A 22,500-nucleotide genomic window follows, 5' to 3' on the forward strand; every position below is an offset into this window, starting at 1 on the left:
TGTATTGCAGTAAAATTGTTTGGGATCTCTCAACACAAAAAACGGCAGAGTAAAATAACTTTGTTCTGTCATACAGAGTTGTGGGGTGGGTACGAAATGCTTCTGTTGTGATGAGTTTTCTTTGTCATGTTGATCTGCGCAGATGGGGCTGGTGTGAGAGCGCAGAATAGGCAAGGAATGCTTAGAAATCAATCAGTGAAGGAAAATAACACTTTGGGGTGTTTAGGGTGAGAAATACTAATAATAATCTGACACAACAGACATTTAGTATCAAACTAAAGCTAAGAAAATGACCTTGCCATTCCAATACTTTCGCAATTCCAATACTTTCAGATGGGACTGTGTGATGTTAGAAAATCAGTATTGCAAACATAACAGAACAATATAGGACTTTGAAGATGACGTTTTCATTGTTTCAGTCTGTCCTCGGCGGGTGGGGGGCTTGGCATTTGAGCAGGGTTTTGTCAACTTCTTATATCAAATGTGCTCTACTGTTTCTTTAGAAAATGAAGTAAAATGTTATAACATTTCTCTCTTTACCCCCAGTTGAATCCTACAATGACATGGCTTTTGGTGATATTTTCCTACACTTGCTTACTGGACACCTCACGCTACTTTCGGATGAATTTGGAGAAGAAGAATTTTGTTCAGTTGTCTTTGATGGGTTCTTGTTGACTACTTTTTCCAGGTTTGCTCTTATGCTGCAATGTTGTCAAGTAGACCAATTTCCCATTGAACACTAATAAAAATGAACTTGTTCTCTGTTTTGGCAGCTCTGAAATTGAGCCTTGACATTGCACTCTGTTTTATGCTTGCATTTTACAGTAAAGAGAATGTCCACAGACACACACTACGTATATTGCTGCACCTCCACCACAAGGTTTTGCCTTCATATTTGGAAACATTGATGAAAACTCTGGAACCTCCCAAACAGGTTAGCCTTACATCTCCCAGTCAATTTCTTATCTGTTTTAAAGCAGACAAGAAGACAAGCACAACGACCCCCAAGAGGCATCAAATAGATTACAAATACTATAAGGTTTTAATCAACAAATACTGTTTTCCTTGATACTTTCCTTCAGTTTGCTAAAGGTAATATCCACACAGCATGATCTCTTTTGGGTATTTTTTTTCGCAAAGGAAAACATTTTACATTAATTGTATTCTTTTACGGTTTGCTTTTCATTAGCCCTTAGCATGGCTCGCAACAAAGTCTGAAATGCAAGTGATAATGCGACTTAAAAGCCGGTGATGAGTGCCCATGTTTCTGATCTTGTTAAGCAGTTAGGGTAAATATATTCTACTGTTTGTTAGGGAACAGATGCCCAGCAGAAATAATTGTGACCAGCATTAGGTGGTGCTCCCAACGACTCAGTGGGAAGCCCCATTCTCCTTAACACTTGGGCAAAGTCAACTCCTTATGTTCTGTTGTTAGAGCAATGAAGCAATTAAGGTTTTAATTTCTGTACTTTTTTACCTGAATCTCAAAAACAAGGTTCATATAATTGAGAGGAGTTAGTTTCCATTCATTTTATTTTTAAAAAACAAAACAAAACACATTTTGATGAGGTTTGCACTCATTTTGGTTTATAATCATCTCGGAACAAATTGATTTCGTGAGCTGAGGTTCCAGTGTAAATACAGTTTGCCTCAGTGCTAATAATTGGAGAGCAAATGTGGAAACAAAATAGAAAGTACAGATAACAATATTAGGAATAGGAAGCCAAAATAATATCTCTTTGTTAAACAGCCCTTAGAGTCTAAGGGCTGTTTAACAAAGAGATATTATGAATAAAAATTGTCACAACAGGTGTTGGTCTAAGGCTTAGACCAACACCTGTCGTGACAATTTTTACCATTTTATGAATGTTCCCAGAAACCTGCAATAAAGTATGTTTTTTGTTTGTTAGTTTGTTTTTTGAGCTTATTACTGGGCAGCAACCCAGATGTTTTTTTTATCCATGGTGTTTCCTAAACTGAAACAGGGCGATTACACTACATCTGCTGCGCTCCGCTCCACTTTCTTCCACATCGACGGATGCATCCACTACGTGCGTTTCCGATCCGCTGCGATGCACCACGCAGCGTCACACATTCCTAACATTCCTTTGGAAGGCAAACTACGCATGCGCGGGGATTATCAACTCGGCCGTTTGTGGAAAGTTTGCTTGAATAACACTTAATTGCATACGGCTGAAGAGGGTTTCTTGGGTCTCTGAAGGCGATTGTACACAGGTCCCACTAACTGAAAGTCCTGAATCCTGTGCTAAAACAGCGCCTTGTCAAATCTTTTTTTTTCTTTCTTTCAGCACGACTCTAGCACTCTCCCTCTTGCGCACACATCAATCAAACTTCTAACACATGTTAATTCAAAACAGAAAATGCGAATGAATGAAAACACAATACTTACTAAATTTGTTACACATGCTTCATTTACAGTGGGTGTGTACGTACATACAACTTTCGTTTTAACTTGTAATTGAATTAATTGAATCATGATTCAAACAGTAATAAATATTTGTACACGCGTTAGTGCCAATTAACAGGAAGAAAGCGTTTGCTCCTTTTGTCTCGATAGCAATGTCACAGAGAAGGAGAAGCACTCGCTTTTGGCTTCATTAAATCAATTGGCAAAGGAAGTTTGAAGTTCTATGCCAGGCATGTCCAAACCCGGTCCTCGAGGGCCGCCTATCCTGCATGTTTTTGATGTTTCCGTCATCCAATGCAGCTGATTCAAATGATCAGGTTTGTTGTCAGGCTTCCGCTGAGCTTGCTGATGAGCTGATCATTTGAATCAGGTGTGTCAGGAGGACAGAAACCTCCAAAACATGCCGGATAGGCGGCCCTCGAGGACTGGGTTTGGACATGCCTGTTCTAGGCCAAGGGTGGGCAATTCGGCCCTCGAGGGCTGGTGTCCTGGGTGTTTTCCAGTTTTCTCTCCTAACACACCTGATTTAAACCATTAGCTCATCATCAAACTCTGCTGGATCTTGAAAATAATCCTAATCATTTGAATCAGGTGTGTTTGAGAGAAAGAACGGGAAAACATGCAGGACACCGGCCCCCGAGGCCTGGAATTGCCCCACCCTGTTCTGGGCTCATCACTTGTTTCTTGACCGGGCCTTTTCCCCTTTCCCAAAGACATCTGTTTCTTACTCATTTAACTTCTTTGTGAGTGAAATTTTGGCACTCAAGTGATAAACTAATCTAAGAGAATCTCGCCAAATTTCAAAATGAAAAGCTTGTCAAAATGAAATAGCTTTCTAACTTGGACAATACTTAAAACGGAAATACTGCAGTTCACTATTTTGGGTGCGGCCCATGCGGCCTGGTTCCTGTTAATCCAGGGACCAGCACCCGTTGAGGACCGCTGGCTTAGACGCAGACCAGCATCTCCCACAATTACCGTATTTTTCGACTCTTAATTTCTCTAGCCAAACGCAAGTCAATCGGTACTCTAATTTTAGTATATACTCGTCACAACTGAAAATAGGATACGGGACTCACCAAACCATAGGGAGGAAAGTGCATCGTCATCGCAAAAATTGGTGAATACCATTTTTACATTTTGACTGTGGTCAGTCATGACACCTACAAAGATTCTGAAAGAATTGTCAAAAGATCTGTCGAATGAACCTGATGTTCAAAAATATTCCCACGACCATTTCTTATGCTCATCTACACTCTGTTTCACCTAAATGTCCGTGTTCGCGATCTGTTATATGCTGAAAGGTTTTGAATCTAACTAAACAAAGTCGTGGCTATTGCATTGGCTAACATTTGATGTTTTCTTGGATGATTATAGAGCAGCGATCTTGTGAAGGAGCTACACACTCAACTCATAGAGAAGCTAGAGGCCCAGAAGAAGAGTCCTCCTATGTCAGAGGAAACACCATCCCTGGATCTCAGCCTTCACCCTGTGAAAGTTCCCACCACTGCCTCTACCCCAACTACACTTCTGTGAGACAGACAGAAGGCATATTGAGACTAAATGTAATTTGATCATTTCTGTTGAGATTTCTTTGTATAAATTCTCTGAAGTTTTCCAGTTTATCAATTTGGTTTTGACAATGTCTCCAACCTATTTTTGTATTCAAGGAGGAAACCTGAAACTATTTTTGCACGCACCCCTCCCCACATCTAAAATTGACTACTAAATATGTACTGTATTTTCAAAGGAAGTAACTCTTTATTTTAGTGTTGCACATGGGGAAAACAAATACAAATTAAAAAACAAAATAAAAAAAACAAAAACAGCGACGGTCATGTCCTTGGACTGCTGCTCCTCCTTTCAGCTGTTCCCTTCAGAGGTTACTACAGTGAATCAACTGCCTCCATTTAAGCCTGTGTCCTACATTTTCTCATTGTCTCGTTCTCAGGAGTGAATTCGCTACACTGATCATTCCTCTGTACATACATTATAAAGCTCTGACGTTACACTGTGTTCCCAATTGTGATTCATACTCATTGCATCTAGGAAATATTCATATACAGTACTAAAACCGTTTCCATAATTTAAGTTCATATTTCAAAATCAATCAAATCTGTCCATCATTGTATTCCCTATTTCAGCTGTCTTCTGACAATAGGCAAGTTACACCCTGAACTGGTTGACAGCCAATCGCAGGGCACACAAAGACGAAGCAACCATTTATCCTAACAAACCTCCTAAGGACAATTTACGGCAGAGGTTTCAAACTCATTTTACTCAGTGAGCCTTTATGACAGTCAAACTATATAAATGTTATGTTTGTTGCATACTGCATCTTAGTTAAAGTACTGACAATTATATAAAATGTCAATGGTATTAGTTTCACAATATTTTCAAATTTTGGCTCTGATTAAGCAAAAAAAACAAAAAACAAAAACATGAACGTTAACACACATGACTGGCTTTTGCGGTCCACATTTAATGGTGTAGTATAGGGTGGCCAATATATAAAACCCACACAAACACGGGAAACATACAAATCACATAAGAAGCCGGAAGCAAAATTGCAACCTGAGGCTGTCTGCCTATTTTATTAAAAATGTTTTTTGAATGTTAAAGTGTTATTTTAAACATAGTTAAATGTTTTCAATGCCCAAGTTTTGAAACTGTCAAGAAGCGAACCCACAACCTCTACACTGTGGATATGCTAAGAGGTCTGCCACCATGCCACCCTTTTTCCAAAATAAAATGAAGTTATTTTCCTACCTTAAAACTATGTACATACAAAACATGTTGGTGCTGCAGACTAGTCTCACGTCCACTTGTGTCCGAATGGGTCTGAATATTTGGTGGTGGTTAGTTGCAAAATCAGTCACCATATCATAATTTCTTGTTTTATTTATTCTTTTGATATATATATATATATATATATATATATATATATATAATTTTTTTTTTTTTTTTTCAAATTGGGGGAAAATGCAGATAAAAACCACACATATGGGGAGGTGTGAATTATCCAAGTAAATTCCGTTTTGGAATCAGGCATGGCAACGTGAAATGACGAAGTACTGAATATTTCAGAATTAATGTAGTTTAGTGGGGACGTTTTGCTTTCGGGCTTTAGCTCGTCATTTTGGATTACCAATATAACTTTCACACTCACAAAGCCTTGATTTACTTAAGTAGTGACACATTATAACATTATAACTTTGCTTTTTTTTTTTTGGGGGGGGGGGGGGGGGGTGCGTTAAGATGGCTCACCTATGGAATTGAAAAGTTTGAAGAGCAAATGTAAAATTTCAGTTTATCAAAGAAAGTTTCTAATGTCCAAATAATTGTTTTTGCTCTTGCGCCATATATTCCAAAAATTAGGGGACTAATCAGACGTTGCTAATGTATACGATCTAATTTTTATTGTACAGTAGTCGGATTTTCCGTGTTCCTTCGCGCTTTGCTTTTCATTGTTGAATCCGCTTAGCGCTCTTTATCGCCGTCTAGTGACGATGTAATTGTACAAAGATGGTATACACAAAAGGCCTTTTTTTTTTTTAGTGGTGACATGAGCCACCTTGAGAACGTCGTGACGTGTACAAAGGGGCGGGCTTTGAAAGGGTTGGAGCTCACAGGTGACTGAACGCAGTCTTTTGTTTCGGGACAAACATGGGAAAAATTGAGGCATTTGAGATTACATTTGACAACAGTAAAGAACTTTACCGTCCCGGTGAGTCCATCTCGGGAAGCGTGACGATCAAGGTGGGCCAGCAGCTACCCTGTAAAGGTAAGAGTCAACAGGTCAATAATTTAGTTTTCTCCTGTCACAGAGGGGGGGGGGGGGACACTGGTGTCGCCAAACAAGGAAGTGAAACCTCATATCAGAATTGTTGAGTAGTTCTTTACAACTGCAAGTATTTGCTTTGTGGTGTTTTGTTAGAAACGTGACTGCAGGTTCAATGAATAAAACACATTAATGTTTTTTTTTTATTATTCTGTTTACAGGGGTGTCAAATACCCCCCCCCCTACCATTATAGTTTTATATATATATATATATATATATATATATATATATATATATATATATATATATATATATATATATATATATAAAATAAATAAATAAAACAGTGTACATTTTCCCTTGGATGACACATCACATAAACATACAGCGAACACACACAACCAGTACACATCGTATAGATGGGCACGGAGTTTTGACATCAGAAGCAAGTAAAAATTGTTCGGTATATTATTTGGAAAAAGCAGGTGGTTACAAATATACTTGTAGACTCTCACTTTTGAGTCACCTTAACCTTTGGCGCACGTTTAAACCCGTAAGATGAAGAAGCACTTAATTGTCATTACACCTGCACACGTACAGGACAACAAAATTTACGTAATCGTCCGAGAACCATATGAAGACTAACAAAGATTGGCCAACAAAGTTTATAGGACAACAAATATTTCTTTTCCTTTAAACACATCGAGTCTCTTCAATAACTTCCGGCCAGACGAGTTAGACAGTTTAAAATTGTGATTTTGTGTTTGTGTTTGTTTGTGTGCGCGCGCGTATGTGTACGTGCGTTTTATAGTTTTAAGGCAACACAAAATAGATTTTCCAGAAAAGGTTTCCACGAGGAGTAATTGAGATGATTATATAAGGGTCTGTGATGGGTAAATAAATCATAACCACTGATTTTATTGCATTCTTATTTATTCAAAAACACTGAAGCTCTCAGACATGTAAAATGGACTTGCTCATAGAAGTGCTAAAATCCTAATATATGAATTTTATTTAAAATTTCTTTTACAATGAACATTTCATATCTCAACAGTATGTCAGCAACTTCACACAACTACAGGGAAGCAAATGATTTATTATTTCACAAATTACTGCCAGGGATAGGTCACTATTTTGTACTTCTGATTTGGAGTAAAGGAGAATTTATTTCGAAAACATTTACTGGCATGAAAAATATGCACTTTGAGCGTAATTATAGTCTTGAATAGGTGAATAATTCATAAAACTGAAGCCCAGTTGAATTGGAGCATAAAAGCTTGACAATGGAACAACAAAGCAACAATTACATTTCATAGAATTTTATAACTTCTATTCATGACAAAGTTTAGAGTAAAAATATCTGTAATCAAATATGACCTCGAAAAAGACCACAGGACTCTAGTAAAGTTTTGTAGATATTGGCCAGTGAGACATACCTCCAACATTAAATCTATTTTTGTGAAATATATAGCTGTGGCTGGTTCATTAAACTTTCTAGCTCCTGAGACTTTTTTTTTTTTTAATTTAAAACCACACTGAAGGAAAAAGCCGAAATGAGAAGACGACACAACGTAAAAACCTGAAGTCCTAAACATTCTGTCTGCATTCATGCAGACATGGAATGTCACTTCTCTGGTGGGGAAGGACCCTGACCTGGTGTATGAGGCAGAAAAGCGTCAACTAAATATTGGCAGACTTGGCTGCACGCAGGATTAGGTTTTGGTACCAGTCCCCCTGAGAGGAGTTGGGCTCTTTTTTTTTTTCTTAAACTCTGCATGGTGACAGGCCTCCTGCTTGGGCCCTCTATGTTGGGTTTACCCCCTCCAGTAGATAAGAGGGTACCCTCCCTCCAGCGGCCCCTCAGCTAAAACCGCTGATGGACTGCATTGCTTCCCATCTTGGGAGTGTATAAACATTTTCAGCTATTTAGTAGTTTTGGAAAACACTGTCATAATAAATTGATGTAACTGGTTTGCCTAGAAACAATGGAGATACCACAAAGAAAAAAAAAGACATTGATATTTTCAATTCTTAAGTTAATCACTTAAGGGTTAGTAAGGGTTAATTCAATTGGTTATCAAGACGCTTTGTTTGCAAATCTATGTGTGTAGCAATACATGTGAATAGCTCAATATATTTCAAAATTGCTTATTCAAATGCACGGAAGTGTGATGTTTAAAAATTAAAAGAAGAATTAAAAATCAAATTTCCGTAATTTCCGCACCATAAGGCGCACCGAAAAGCCTTAAGTTTTTTTTAAAAAGCTGATGGTGCGCCTTATAATCAGGTGCGCCTTATATATGGATCAATATCGAGATTGGGATTCGTAGATGGGGAATGAACTGATAAAGTAAGCTTTACCTGTTTCTGTTGTGTGTTTACAGTTGAACAAGGTTGGTTATATTGACATTGAGTTATTATGCTATTGAGAGTTTCGAGTTTGAGTTATAATTGTTATTACTTTGACTATTACTATATTGTGATTGAAAAAGTTTTAAAATATGTAATTAATGAGGGTGCACCTTATAATCTGGTGTGCCTTACGTATGGAAAAAGTTTTAAAATATGTCATTATTGAGGGTGTGCCTTATAATCCGGTGCACCTTATAGTGGGTAAAATATAGTAATAATGAATTCTTATTTCCTTAAAGGAAAAAACATTAAAAAAAAAAAAAAAAGCTTGTAACACCTCCGGCAAGGACAGAACCAACAACTTTGCCTTTGACGCACTTTTTAAGGCTTCTTGATGCCTCTTGATGCACGCTGGCTATTGAGTTAATTGTCCACATCTTCCCTCTGGAAGGAACAGAAAATGAAACTGACCCAGGACAGCAAACATTTCATTTGAAAAAAAAAAAAAAAAAAAAATATATATATATATATATATATATATATATATATATATATATATATATATATATATATATATATATATATATATATATATATATATATATATATATATATATATATTTTTTTTTTTTTTTTTTTTTTTTTTTCAAATGAAATGTTTGTTTTCAAATGAAACTGGGTCAGTTTCATTTTCTGTTCCTTCCAGAGGCTTATATGTCTTATATATATATATATATATATATATATATATATATATATATATATATATATATATATATATATATATATATATATATATATATATATATATATATGTACACTGTATAAGTGTTTGTGCGTGCGTGCGTGTGTGTGTGTGTGTGTGTGTGTGTGAACATCCCATTCTTTTAGTTCACCGCTAGATGCCACTAAATCTTACACATTGCCCTTTAGGTGCTCACTGTTATCACATCATTTCCATGATTGGTTTAGCCATTATGTCCCCTACCTAATACAGTATAGCCACTATAATCACAGCAATATTGTAATTATCATTTGCAGCCATTAAGGTGAACTGCAATGGTTTCTGTGGCATCACTAATAAAGTAAATGAAACAACATGGACAGAGGAGGAACAGTACTTCAACAATACAGTGTCTGTTGCAGACAAAGGTATGGTGCCCATCCCTCACTATTACTATTATTATTATTATAATTATTATTATTGGTAGTAACTGTTCTAGTAATTTTAGTGTTTTTAAGTGATTCAAAAAGTATTAAGATTGGTAATGAATTGATCTGAACCATAGGTTTCAAATTATTATTATTTTTTGGTTGAGATACATTGTGGTATAGTAGCTGGTCAAAAAAAGGATATATAAGAGCGAAGTTGTTGCTATTGTTTTGTGCTTTGCATTTGTGTTAGGCTAAACTTGAGCTCCTTCTTTGGTAGCAAGCTTCTTGAAAATAATGCATATCCAACATTTGAATGACAATCATTCTCATCGTTTTTTTATCAGCACAGAATTAAACTATCAACATTTAAGTCCCTGTTTTGATGCTAATTTCCCCCATTTCTCTCTTGTTTACAGGAACTCTGAAACAAGGAATTCACACTTTTTCTTTCATGTTTCTTATTCCAGGTAAGAGTTACAGCTTGTCTCTATGTTGTATGGCACTAGTACAGGGTTGTTGTGGTCTGTGCAGTCCTCTTAAGCTTAAAAATGGCAACCTAAAATTAGGTCTCACCTTATTTGGTTCGTCAAGAAATTCTCAATTTCCTTGACAAGATCAAATGGACCTTTTATGTTTATAACTCCTAATGATTTGAGAACCACTCATAGTGAATTCCTTGCTGATGATTAATTGTCCAGCCTGTTTCCGGCTGTATGATTTTCAAACCATTCAAATGAACAACATTTCAATAAAATTACCTGAAGAATATAGCGTGTTATAAAATGACCTGAAGAATATAGCTTGTTATGCTGTACAACAACACCACAGCTCTGTCTTGTATAATATATGACATGACGCATATAACAATGGTTCTATGAGGTCATGGGGGGAGAAGAAGACTAAGGCTTTGTCTACATGTAACCGCCTTATTTAAATCTGATAGTTTCCCCCTCGTTGTTGTTGTTTGTTTATCCAAAAAAAGTCGCGTCTATATAAAACCGCGTAGTGCAGTTTCAAATTTGTGGACAAGCATGGCAAGTCCCTAGCCAGCAGTAATTTCGCAAATTCTGTCCAATTGGAAAAAAAATCTGCCTCTGACGTGTCCAGTCAAAAAGAACTTTCGCCTCTGACATCACCAGTATCCATGTCTTTGGTGGGAAGAAGAGTGGTGCGATGATGCAGATTTCCGTTTAAAGTGGTTACACGCAACCACGAAACCAGAGGCTTGGGCAAATCTTCACTTTGGCCAGAGGTTTTGAAACCTTCGGCTTTGATGAAAAATAAAAAAAAGGCCGGCCATATATAGCAAATAGGGCAAAACGGAGACCTTTACTGGCTGTTTGCACGAACCCCTGCTAGGTGTAGACAAGGCCTAAGACAAACCAAAGACCACAGTCAGAGGATGGGAAACCGCAACATCCACACAGTAAAACCGGGCAAAAATGCCAGGTGCCGACCAGGAAGTGCCTGCACACGCACTTTCCTAGGGCATCCCTTTCAGCGCAGTGACATTGCAAAAATTCCTGGTAGAGTGGTAGTGAATTCCGAAAGGCTTCTAAAAACCCAAAATCCTGTGAGAAAGGTGAGAAAGGTTTCTTGGAAAGTGCCGTGCCCTTTGGAAGAACCCCATATGAGATGAAAAGCTAAAAAGACTTACACAGTGGTGTTAAACTCATTTTAGGTCAGGGGCCACAAAAAATAAAATCTATTCCCAAAGGGGCAGGGCTGTTAAAGTCATGACCTAACCTACTATTATTAGTGTCAGTTATATGTCAATTTTGCTATGAACGCTGGCCTAGTTCCAATTCTCCACAAATAGCGGTCAAATGTCAATATATCGCTGGGAAAAAAGTAGAACTTCCTTTTTGTTCCTCTCTATAGTCCAGCATTTTTCCTTAAATTGCATGAAATGAATGAAAAATTTCTGTGACCTTTTTACCATGTGTTCATAAAATACATATTTTGCATAGGATATATCAGATGAACTACAAATAAATAAATACATTTAAAAAACGAATAAACAAACAAACAAATAAATCAATAGAACAAACACAAATATCCAGTGCACTTAAAATGCCTAAATAAAATTATGTGGTTGCACTTTTTTTTCAAGGAGCTCAGTGCAAAGAAAACTAAACAGAAAAAAACTGTGATGTAGTGTCTCATTTTGGAGACTGGCTGTCACCAACGTAATGACAGAAATGACAGAAGTAGTTGAAAACTTGCAAACATAAGTCATGATGTCCTGTCCAATATGGAAGCTCAGTGTACTAACTGCTGACCTATAAATGCAGCAAATATATCAAGAAATACAAGTCTGATTGTTTAGCCTAAAGTCTACTCATGGCCCTGTTTAAAATACAACACAAATTTAAACCGGATGTTTGGTAATGGCCCAGATGGCCACCCCCTCCCATTGTGAATCTCTTTGTTGCGATCAAAGGATTTTACAGTGATATGAAAAAGTTTGGCCACCCCTGATAATTTTCAAGATTTTCCTTTATAAATCATTGGTGGTTCGGATCAGCAATTTCAGTAAAATATATCGTATAGCTTATAAACATTGTGATATTTGAGAAGTGAAATGAAGTTTATAGGATTTACAGAAGGTGTGCAATATATATTTAAAAAAAAGTAGTAAGGTGCATGAATTTCGGCACCCCAACATAAAAATTACGTAAATATTTAGAAAAGCCTCCTTTTGCAGCAATAACAGCCTCTAAACACTTCCTATGGCTGCCAATGAGGGTATGGATTCTGGCTGAAGGTATTTTCTTCTTTACAAAACATCTTCAGTTCAGTCAGGTTTGGTGGTTTATGAGCTTGGACTGCCTGCTTTAAGTCCCACCACAGATTTTCAGTAATATTCAGGTCTGGGGACTCAAACGACCATTCCCGAACATTTTACTTGTTCCTCTGCATGAATATCTAACTAGAATTTGACCAGTGTTCAGTGTTGTTGAAGTATCCAGCCATGGCGCAACTTCAACTTTGTCACTGATTCTTGAACATTGTTTTTCAAGAACCTGCTGATACTGAATCCATGCGACCTTCAACTTGAACAAGATTGCCAGTACCCGCACTGGCCACACAGCCCCACAGCATGATGAAACCACTACCATATTTTACTGTGGGCAGCAAGTGTTTGTCTTGGAATGCTGTCTTCTTTTTCTGCCATGCACACAGTCCCTTGTTATGTCCAAATTATTCAATTTTAGTGTCATCAGTCCACAGTACCTTATTCCAAAATGAAGCTGGCTTGTCCAAATGTGCTTTCGCATCCCCAAGCAACTCTGTTTAGGGCATGTGCGCAGAAAAGGCTTCTGCCGCATTACTCTCCCATACAGCATCTTCTTGCCTAAAATGAGCTGAATAGTTGAACAATGCACAGGGACACCCTCTGAGAAAAATCATGTTGTAGATCTTTGGAGCTGGTCTGTGGGTTGAGTTTGACTGTTTGACCATTTTTCGCCTCTGCTTATCTAAGATTTTTCTTGGCCTGCCACTTCAGGCCTTTTTTCAAACTGTGTCTGTGGTCTTCCATTTCCTCACTTGGTTTCCTTAACTTAGTCTAAAATATTAAATACAAAATAGACAAGTGCATTAAAGTGGCTGAAACTAAAAAAAAAAAAAAAAAAAAAAATGCAATCATTCTTCACATGACAAAAACAAAGTCTTTTCGCTGCGGTCATCTGCGCCCCTTTTGTCATCACCTTGTGCCGTTGTTTTCAATGCTAGTGATGTGACTCGCTCGAGTGAATCCAGTCTTTTGAACGGTTATTCACTGTGAACGATGGAATTTGTGTTTATTCTTTCCCTCCTTCCTAACAACTTTGACTTCTGTGTAAGTAAGTAAGTAGTTGGTCTTTATCTCTGAAGCAGGCACAAAAACAACAAAAACACTGCATGTAATGCTCACTAAATGGCATACTTTAACCATTTCACTACCAATTTTTTTTTTTAACTTATGGCATATGTTACTTGTTTATAAGTCTAGAATACTTGTAAAATTAGTTTAAAAATTCCCAATTCCATTTCCACCAAGAAGCACCACTGGTACCATAGGTGTCGAACTCCAGTCCTCGAGGGCCGGCATCCTGCATGTTTTCCAGTTTTCTTTCCCCAACACACCTGATTCAAATGATTCGCTCATTAGCAGGCTCTGCAAGAGCTTTAAAATGATCCCATTCATTTGAATCAGGTGTTTTTGAGGGAAAAGATTTGAAAACCTGTAGGATACCGGCCCTCGAGGACTGGAGTTCGACACCACCCGTAAACCACAATGCTTGTATAAAAAATGGCATGGCATAGAAGTGAAAATGATCACCAAACAACTACAATATATAGTAATTGATGTAATCTCTTGTAATACACATATATAGCACATATTATCAATATACTGTATTTCCCAGTGGCAGTTCATGTATTTCACACTAAGGCCTTCAGTGATTGTCCAATCATGCACACCCGTATGCACATACACTGGCTTTTTTCAGAGCATTTAAACATCAATAAACCTGCATCAGCAATTAAAACTTATCTTAACTTAGAATGTCATAATAACTTCAAATTATTTGTCCACGATGTTTTATGAAGTCCACCAAGAGCAGGCAAGCTTTAACAAGATTGTAGGCTAAATTACAAGAGGCAATTTGATAAAAGTGTCAAGTGAGTTGCATGGTGAGTTGAGTTGGGAGGAGGAAGGAACGTGTCCCAAAAATGCAGGAAAACTGAGAAATATGTGGCTCAAAACGGAAATTTTAATCAGGAAATGAGGCAGGACCGAACAAGAGCAAAACTGGATGGACAAAGTATCACCAGACAGGTGGATGAAATCAAACGAACGAGAACGCAGACAATAAAGGCAGACGCGAGTGGAACAGAAACATGAACAAAACCCCACGAATTCACAACCGAACCCAACCAAATATGATAATTGAATATGAATGACATATAATGACAAAAACATATTAACTCAATATCAATCCAATCATAAAACATTTTGTATTGACATGGACGCTAATGCCGAAAGTCGCGTCGGTCCAATTTTTACTCTTCTTCAGCCATTGTGGGTTAAAAAAAAGTGCGAGTATTTCTTCGATGTAAGCTAATGCTAACGTTAGCTAGTTGAGCAATATGCCTTTTCTTTTTTTTGAAATAACTTTATTCACCACTTCCACTGTTAAACATGGTGGATCAATATAGCACCGCCTTCCTGCAGTGCAGTAAGAGCAGGCTCTTTTTGTGGCAGCAGCATGCAGTGTGGCGACTGTGTGGCAGCTGCCACCGAGAGCCACGGGAAGCCACACTTGATGCCACCAGTAGCCACTCTTTCCGAGGCATTTCAATGTTCGTCTGTGGCTGCTGCAACAGGTAGCCACACTTGTTGCCACTCTTTCTGAGGCATTTCCTTGTTCCCTCTGTGGCTTGGCTTCACCTCCACGTTATTCTTTTTCGTGTTAGACTTGCAATGTATTGTTGTTGGTTTGTATAGTTGCTTTTATTTCACCCATTATTGTGTGGATCCCTCTTTCGTCGTCGCTGCCGTTGCATTTTCCTCAGTCTTTTTTTATAAATATGTTTCTCGTATTTTCTTTTCAGGTATGTTTTTTAGATGTACTGGTAATGTATCTTATTTAGTGTGGACTGTGTTTTCATTTATTCACATTTGTATTATGTTCACGCAATGACCGGAAGAGGCGTCTCCAGAGTTTCCACGAGCGATGCAAACGAGTAGTCACGAGCGATGCAAATGAGAGCCACTGTCGATGCAAATGAGTAGTCACGATCGATGCAAATGAGAGGCCATGAGCTATCCAATGAGCTGCAAGAAATGCCTCGGAAAGAGTGTCTACTGGTGGCATCAAGTGTGGCTACCTGTGGCAGCAGCCACAGACGAACATGGAAATGCCTCGGAAAGAGTGGCTACTGGTGGCATCAAGTGTGGCTTCCCGTGGCTCTCGGTGGCAGCTGCCACACAGTCGCCACGCTGCATGCTGCTGCCACAAAAAGAGCCTGCTCTTTCTCCTGCAGTGAGCATCCAGTTAGGTCACGTTCTACATGAGGCCTTAGATCAGGGGTGGGCAATTCCAGGCCTCGGGGGCCGGTGTCCTGCATGTTTTCTTGTTTTCTCTATCAAACACACCAAAACACACCATCTAGAGTCTAGATGGTGATCTTATGACTCGATTGATTATTTGCAGCTGTCTAACAAAAATATGGGCCCGTACACAATACGTCATTGCACACTGCACAGAAGCCTTCTACTTTTTCAAGCGAATGCCCGAGCGCCTACCAGCTAAGCAGACATGAAGTCTGCCTGGATGTCTGCCAGGCAAGACACATTAGCTGAATTCTAATTGGCTACAATCCCTACACTAAAACAGCAGCACTTGTCGGAGTGTAACCACATGGATATAATATGACATGAAAAGAACAGAATACAGTGATCCCTCGCTATTTTGCGGTTCATTTTATTCTTTTTATTGAACAAGAACATAATACAATTCCAGTGATAGACCTACACTTTACATTTTTCGTACATGTGAAAACAGAAACAAGACAAGACAAGAAAACAAAAAAAGACAGAACAAGCCAACTACCTTAAACCCCCCCCAATATATATATATATATATATATATATATATATATATATATATATATATATATATATGAAATCATCCCTCTTAGAAGAGGAGAACGTGAAAGCAAACTTTCCCAGGGTTGCTCTGGGGGTACAGAGGGAAAATTAGGGAAACACTTAGAAACAAAATTACGAATTTGAAAATAGAGAAACATATGAGAAACAGGGAGTCCATATCTTGATGAAAAGTTGGTTAAACTATCAATGACACCATCTACAAATAAGTGTTTGAATTGTTTGATACCCTTGTCATACAACCCTGAGAATGTCGAGTCCAAAAGTGATGAAGGAAATAGGTGATTGTTGTTTAAAGGACCCAAAGAGGATATGGCTATGAATTTAAAGTGTCATCTAAGTTGATACCAGACCTTTAGTGTATTAAGAACCACTTGGTTATTAGTGTATAAAGAGAGTTTTGTAGGCAAAGAAGAATAAACTAAGGCAGCTATAAAGGATCCGCTACAAGACGATAATTCTAATTTACACCAGGAGATTCCAGGAGATTGTAACCAGAAGCAAAGTTTATGAATGTGAGCTGCCCAATAGTAAGATTGAAAACTGGGTAATGCGTGTCCACCACTAAGTCTACATCTCTGCAATAAAGATTTACGAACCCTAGGTGGCTTCCCAGCCCAAATAAAATAAGAAATTATGCTATCCAGAGAATCAAAAAAGTGTTTTGGAAGAAAAAGAGGAATTGACTGATTAAAAAAATAAATTTTGGTAAAATATTCATTTTGACAACATTGATCCTGCCAATTAATGAAAGGGGGAGGTTACCCCACCTTTGAATATCCGATGTAATCTTCGAGATAAGAGGAGTGAAGTTAGCTGACACAAGGTTAGATATTGAACGCGTAATGTTTATACCTAGGTACTTAAACCCTGACAAACTAAAATGAAAAGGTAAATCAGTGTTGATGGGAAAACATTCACTTTTCTCCAAATTCAATCCGTAACCTGAAAACAAACTAAAGTTCTCCAGAATCTTAAAATGGCAGGGATAGAAATTGCAGGATCAGTTACATACAGTAACAAAACATCAGCATATAACGACAGTTTGTATTCCATCCCATTTTGTAAGATTTCTCTAAATAAAGGGGATGACCTTAATGTAATAAATAAAGGCTCAATGGCGACAGCAAAGAGCAAAGGTGTCAGGAAGTTCAGATGAATACTTGGAGTATCTTACATCAAAAAGTGTACGGGTAGTAAAAAACAGTTGGCGTCCCATTATAAATCCATTTTACTCTTCATATATAATAGAAGGGAGCACGTTCTTCAACCGAGATGCGATTACTTTAGCTAGCACTTTCACATATGCGTTAAGCAAAGATAACGGTCTGTAAGAACCACAGCAGGTTTGATCTTTATCCTTTTTAACAACTTCATGGATTTTTTTTACAGTGTGGGTATTTTTTTTACAGTGCATTGTGCTCTGAATCTTGATTGGCTCGGGAGCTTTACTGTTGTCTAGAAATAAAATATTGACGCTGTACTGTATTGGTTTTTCACTTGTCAATTTATTACAAAAGGCAAGAGGATCCAAAAGCTTGCTTTTGTCTCTCCTGTAACCGCCGATCACGTGACCCGTAGGCGTGCCGAGAGCAAATCCACACACCACAGACAGCAACGGAGAAATGCACAGCTGTGGAAATCTGACTTTTACCTAGATTTCCTTTGTAATAAATTGACATTTCAAGTGTATTGTTATGATATAAGAGGCTTCACTTTATTTCGATGTCCGGGCATATCCGTTTATAAAAATCTTCTTGCTCAGAAAAAGAAAGAGCGCCAACAACTACCCATATCAATTTTTTCTCTCGGAGAAAGACTCCTGCGCCTTCAGTAGAAACAGACACTAAATTGGAGTAAATACATTTCAACAGTCATTCACAATCCAGGGTATTTTAATGTGATGCAGTTGGTAACAAATGACCCCTGCACATCAGAATTTGCAGCAAACATACCAGTTTTTGCTTGTTCACTGCGGGTAGACATGTCATCAGATCGTGGATGTTGCATGATATGTTTGAAGTGGGTTTGGGACATTATTCAAATGATCTGTGGGTTTCCCAGGTTTGCTGACCAACAGTCATTTAGTGATGGTCCCCTGGTGACTTGGCGCAGGAGTCCACCCCAGAAACAAAATATGATAATATCATAATAATATGAAACAGAATCTCACCGGAAGACAGTGGAAGGTTTTTGTCTTTTCCATCTGAGTCATTGTGATTTACTTCACTCAGGATCATTTCCAATGCCTGTTGAGCATTGAGTCTTCTCTGCATTTTTGTTCTTTAGGAGTTTGCACATACAGAATTCTTGAGAATTCCCAATCGTAATGCAATCTGCATCCAACAGGCCATTTCAATAGATAGGCAGATTTGCATGTGTTTACACCTGGTTGCAAATGCGAAAAAGTCGTCTGCTTGCTACATGAACAGCCCTCAACAATCTTGTTTTTATGTCTCTTGCTGTTCTACAGTTAGTCACAAGCAAGTGAAATCTGCATTTGTACAAATTTATGGAATGATAATGTGAATAATTATAGTATCATACAAAGTATAAAGTAAACAATTCTTATCTTGAATGAATTTTTCAAAAGAGGGGTCAGTACAAGCTCTTCAACCACCACTCAAAAACACATCTCAGAAACCCCACACAGGATGTTCAGATAACAACAACATTTGCATGCGTGATGCCCCCCCCCCCCCCCCCCCCCCAAGGATGCGAGCTATACTCCTTGGTGCCATTTGGCTCTCCGGTGGTCTTTATAGGTACAAGTGCCAAATGGCAAATCTCTGGTCTTTCTGACCGGCTCTTGAAAGTTCCTTCACTGGTCAACGTCTCCAGCTACCTGCCCCCCACCAAATACAGCCCCCCTGTCGACCATTGTTTCAGCATGTTTGAACTGCCACCCAGACTGCTTCCTTCAAAATTATTGTTTGATAATCACAGTGCCTATGTCTTTTTTTTTCTCCCTAGGCTGTGCTCCAACATCGTTTGAGGGAAACTATGGTAGAATAGTATACAGAATAAGAGCTTTCTTGGACACGCCACGCTTTGCTAAAGATTACTGCACAGAGAAAGCGTTCCATCTGTTGGACCCCCTCAATTTAAACAAAATTCCAGACATCTGGGTAAGCCAGGAAATACATTTATTTTGCATTAAAATACACTTTTTGGACAAAGGTATTGGAGCTTCTGGCTTTCATTTAAATGACTGCAGATATGCAGTACCCCCAAAACCAAGACTTGGAGTTTTTTTCTTTATTTTACTGTTGAAAATAATTTCACTGAAATCTAGTTTTGAAGAGGGCTCGGGGCAGTGTATATACACGTGTACAATACAGTATTTAGAAATACTGTATCGGCACAAGCTTTAACTAGTATGTCTGCAATGTCCTGTAATGGCCTTCCTCATTACAGGGTCCTTGCTCCTCTTCTGTGATCCAAGAGTTCAACTACATGCTATTAAAAACTGGCACAGTGATGTTTAAGGCCGAAATTGATAAAAAGGGTTACACACCGGGCCAGATAATTCAACTGTCAACTGCCATCCACAATAAATCTGAGAAGAATACAAGCAACATAAATGCGTCGTTGGTCCAGGTAAAGCTCAATCTAATTACCTCCAATACTGACTAGCAGATTTTTTAGCAGTCAGTACAGCTTATTTGTAAATGCCATGAAACATTTTAGAGTACTATACAATGATCATGTGTTTCAATCACTGTTAATAATGTTGCCAATGTTACCAGTAGGAGTTAAGATGAAATATGAATGGTTCATTATTCATATACTAATTATATATGTATACCAGTGGTGGTCCGTGCATTTCACGCTTAGGCCTTCAGTGACTGTCTGTGGAATAAATACCCCTCACAATACCTTCATTTATGACACTTAGGCAGGAGAAATCGTATAGAGAAGTACATGTATGTTTTACTGGGCGTTGCATCACATTCATTCTGTACATTGTACAACACAGGCTATTTTCAGGAGCATTTAAACATCAATATACCTGCATCAGCAAGTAAAACCCATGTGATACTGTCTAAACTTACAATAAAAGGGAATTTAAAATTATTTGACCAAAAAATGTTATTTAGCCAACCAAAAGCAGACAAGCTTTAACAAGATTTTACGCCAAATTACAAATCGCAGTATAATGTAAGAAAAACAACAGGATGGTCATGAAAACAACCATTTATTCAAAATAGAAGTAAACAAATCCCTTTAATTTGTTCTTGAGAATAGGCCTACGGGCGACAGCGACACAATAACACAAGTCTCTGAGTATTTCCACTACAATCACAGTGCTGCGCCAATGCACATTTCCACATTGCAGAAGAATGAGAATTTGTTTTATTTTATTTGTCATTTTATTTACTTACTATTAATTGAAGATGAATAAAATAAAATGACCAAAACAAAAAAAACTGTTCGCATCCACCAAAATGGCTGTCCCCCAAAACATTTATTTTAACACAAAATCCTCGATTCTTCTTTCTTTCCTCAAGAAGACTTCAATGACTTGCTTGTAGTATATCTTGTTCCAACAAGATATCCTTCTCAATCAACATGTAGGCCAGTGCTGAAAACCACATCTGTCCAGTCCTGTTTTAATTCATTTTAAAAAAGGTAGAGAATGACTGCTAAACAAAAGCAGTGGACACAGGGATTGTCACAGCCAAGCAGCCAAGCTTTGTTAATGTGCATTGCGGTGTCCCGTGCTGAATATCCAATCACAGAGTGCATACATGTCACGTTCGACGCCTTTTAGCTGGCCCTACTGTCGCCAACTCATGATCTGATGGGCTATCGCAGGGGTGTCAAACTCATTCTTATCAAGGGCCATGTTGCAGTTACAGTTTCTGTAAGAGGGCCGGGATGACTGTGATAAAATACATTTTGGGTGTATTTGTCACACTTCCAACTAGTTTTGAAATCAGAGAAAGGGTGAGGGCAAAAAGTGCTTGCTTTTCCCCCCAAACAATTTCAAATTGACTTACAAATGTGATATTTTGACTGGAAATTTGAATTGGAATGGGCGTTTCGCGGGCCGTGTGAAATGATGTGGCGGGCCAGATCTGGCCCCCAGGCCTTGAGTTTGACACCCATGGGCTATCGCAACTACCTATCAACTATATGTTCCTGTCCACTTACAGTGCACAGATGCCCACAACTGTAGATTCTGAAGGCCTCGGGCGCATTTCATACAGCCCAGCGACACAAGTTGGCTGAATTCTGATTGCATAAAAACTCTAACCTAAAATTACAACACTGGAAGGAGCGTAACCAAATGAACATGACAAAAGGTGTTTTCTTTGCTCTGTTTTTGCCTGTATATACTTATGTATACTTATATATACTTATACTTATATACTTATATAGTATATATACTTATATACTTATATACTTATGTATGTATATATATATATATATATATATATATATATATATATATATATATATATATATATATATATATATATATATAACAGTAGTCCCTCCCTCATTGAGCGCAGGGGTTACATTCCAAAACTAACACGCGCAAAGTGAAATCCGTGAAGAAGCTTTATTTTTTTTTTCTTATTTTACAATGCAATACTGAACTATAGAATAAAATAAAAAATCAAAACCTGTTTTAAAGCCCAAAATTTGTTTAAAACAATAATTTTATTATAGTAATACAAGTTTGGAAACATTGTCACTCGCATATTTCACAGTCTCAGCTGTGCCTCTTCATCCTGACTTGGCTCCGCTTTAGTGTCTGTTTCTACTGAAGGCGCAGCAGTCTTTCTCTGAGAGAAGAACATTGTTATGGGTAGTTGTTGGCGCTCGTTTTTTTTCTGAGCAAGAAGATTTTTATATACGGATATGCCCGGACATCGAAATAAAGGGAAGCCTCTTATATGATAACAATACACTTGAAATTTCAATTTATTACAAAAAGAAATCTAGGTAAAAGTCAGATTTCCAAAACTGTGCATTTCTCCGTTTCCTCTCTGCACGCCTACGAGTCACGTGATCGGCGGTTACAGGAGAGACTCAGGAGAGACAAAAGCAAGGTTTTGGATCTTCTTGCCTTTTGTAATAAATTGACAAGTGAAAAACCAATACAGTACAGCGTC

General features: G+C 38.0%; 2 protein-coding genes across 4 annotated transcripts in view; both read left to right on the forward strand.

Annotated features, from left to right (window-relative positions):
* Positions 1 to 4,444, forward strand: part of nelfb (negative elongation factor complex member B) — a 40,950-nt gene extending 36,506 nt beyond the window's left edge. For both annotated transcript variants that reach the window (XM_088407610.1, XM_088407618.1), the window contains 3 exons: positions 547 to 688; positions 826 to 934; positions 3,806 to 4,444. In XM_088407610.1, coding sequence (XP_088263736.1) covers positions 547 to 688; positions 826 to 934; positions 3,806 to 3,964 — 410 coding nt within the window. In that variant the 3' untranslated portion in view covers positions 3,965 to 4,444. The remainder of the gene's footprint in view (positions 1 to 546; positions 689 to 825; positions 935 to 3,805) is intronic.
* A 1,248-nt stretch (positions 4,445 to 5,692) lies between these two features.
* Positions 5,693 to 22,500, forward strand: part of arrdc1a (arrestin domain containing 1a) — a 19,932-nt gene continuing 3,124 nt past the window's right edge. Inside the window, exons 1-5 of one of the 2 annotated variants that reach the window (XM_088407632.1) lie at positions 5,972 to 6,212; positions 9,604 to 9,714; positions 10,134 to 10,184; positions 19,349 to 19,503; positions 19,793 to 19,975. In XM_088407632.1, the coding sequence (XP_088263758.1) occupies positions 6,095 to 6,212; positions 9,604 to 9,714; positions 10,134 to 10,184; positions 19,349 to 19,503; positions 19,793 to 19,975 (618 nt within the window). In that variant the 5' untranslated portion in view covers positions 5,972 to 6,094. Of the gene's footprint in view, positions 6,213 to 9,603; positions 9,715 to 10,133; positions 10,185 to 19,348; positions 19,504 to 19,792; positions 19,976 to 22,500 lie in introns of both variants that reach the window. The other variant, XM_088407639.1, reaches the window with a different exon arrangement.

Source organism: Hippichthys cyanospilos, chromosome 1 (genome assembly GCF_059441005.1).
Source record: "Hippichthys cyanospilos isolate Australia breed blue-spotted pipefish chromosome 1, RoL_Hcya_1.0, whole genome shotgun sequence".
In the NCBI taxonomy this organism is placed as follows: Eukaryota; Metazoa; Chordata; class Actinopteri; order Syngnathiformes; family Syngnathidae; genus Hippichthys; species Hippichthys cyanospilos.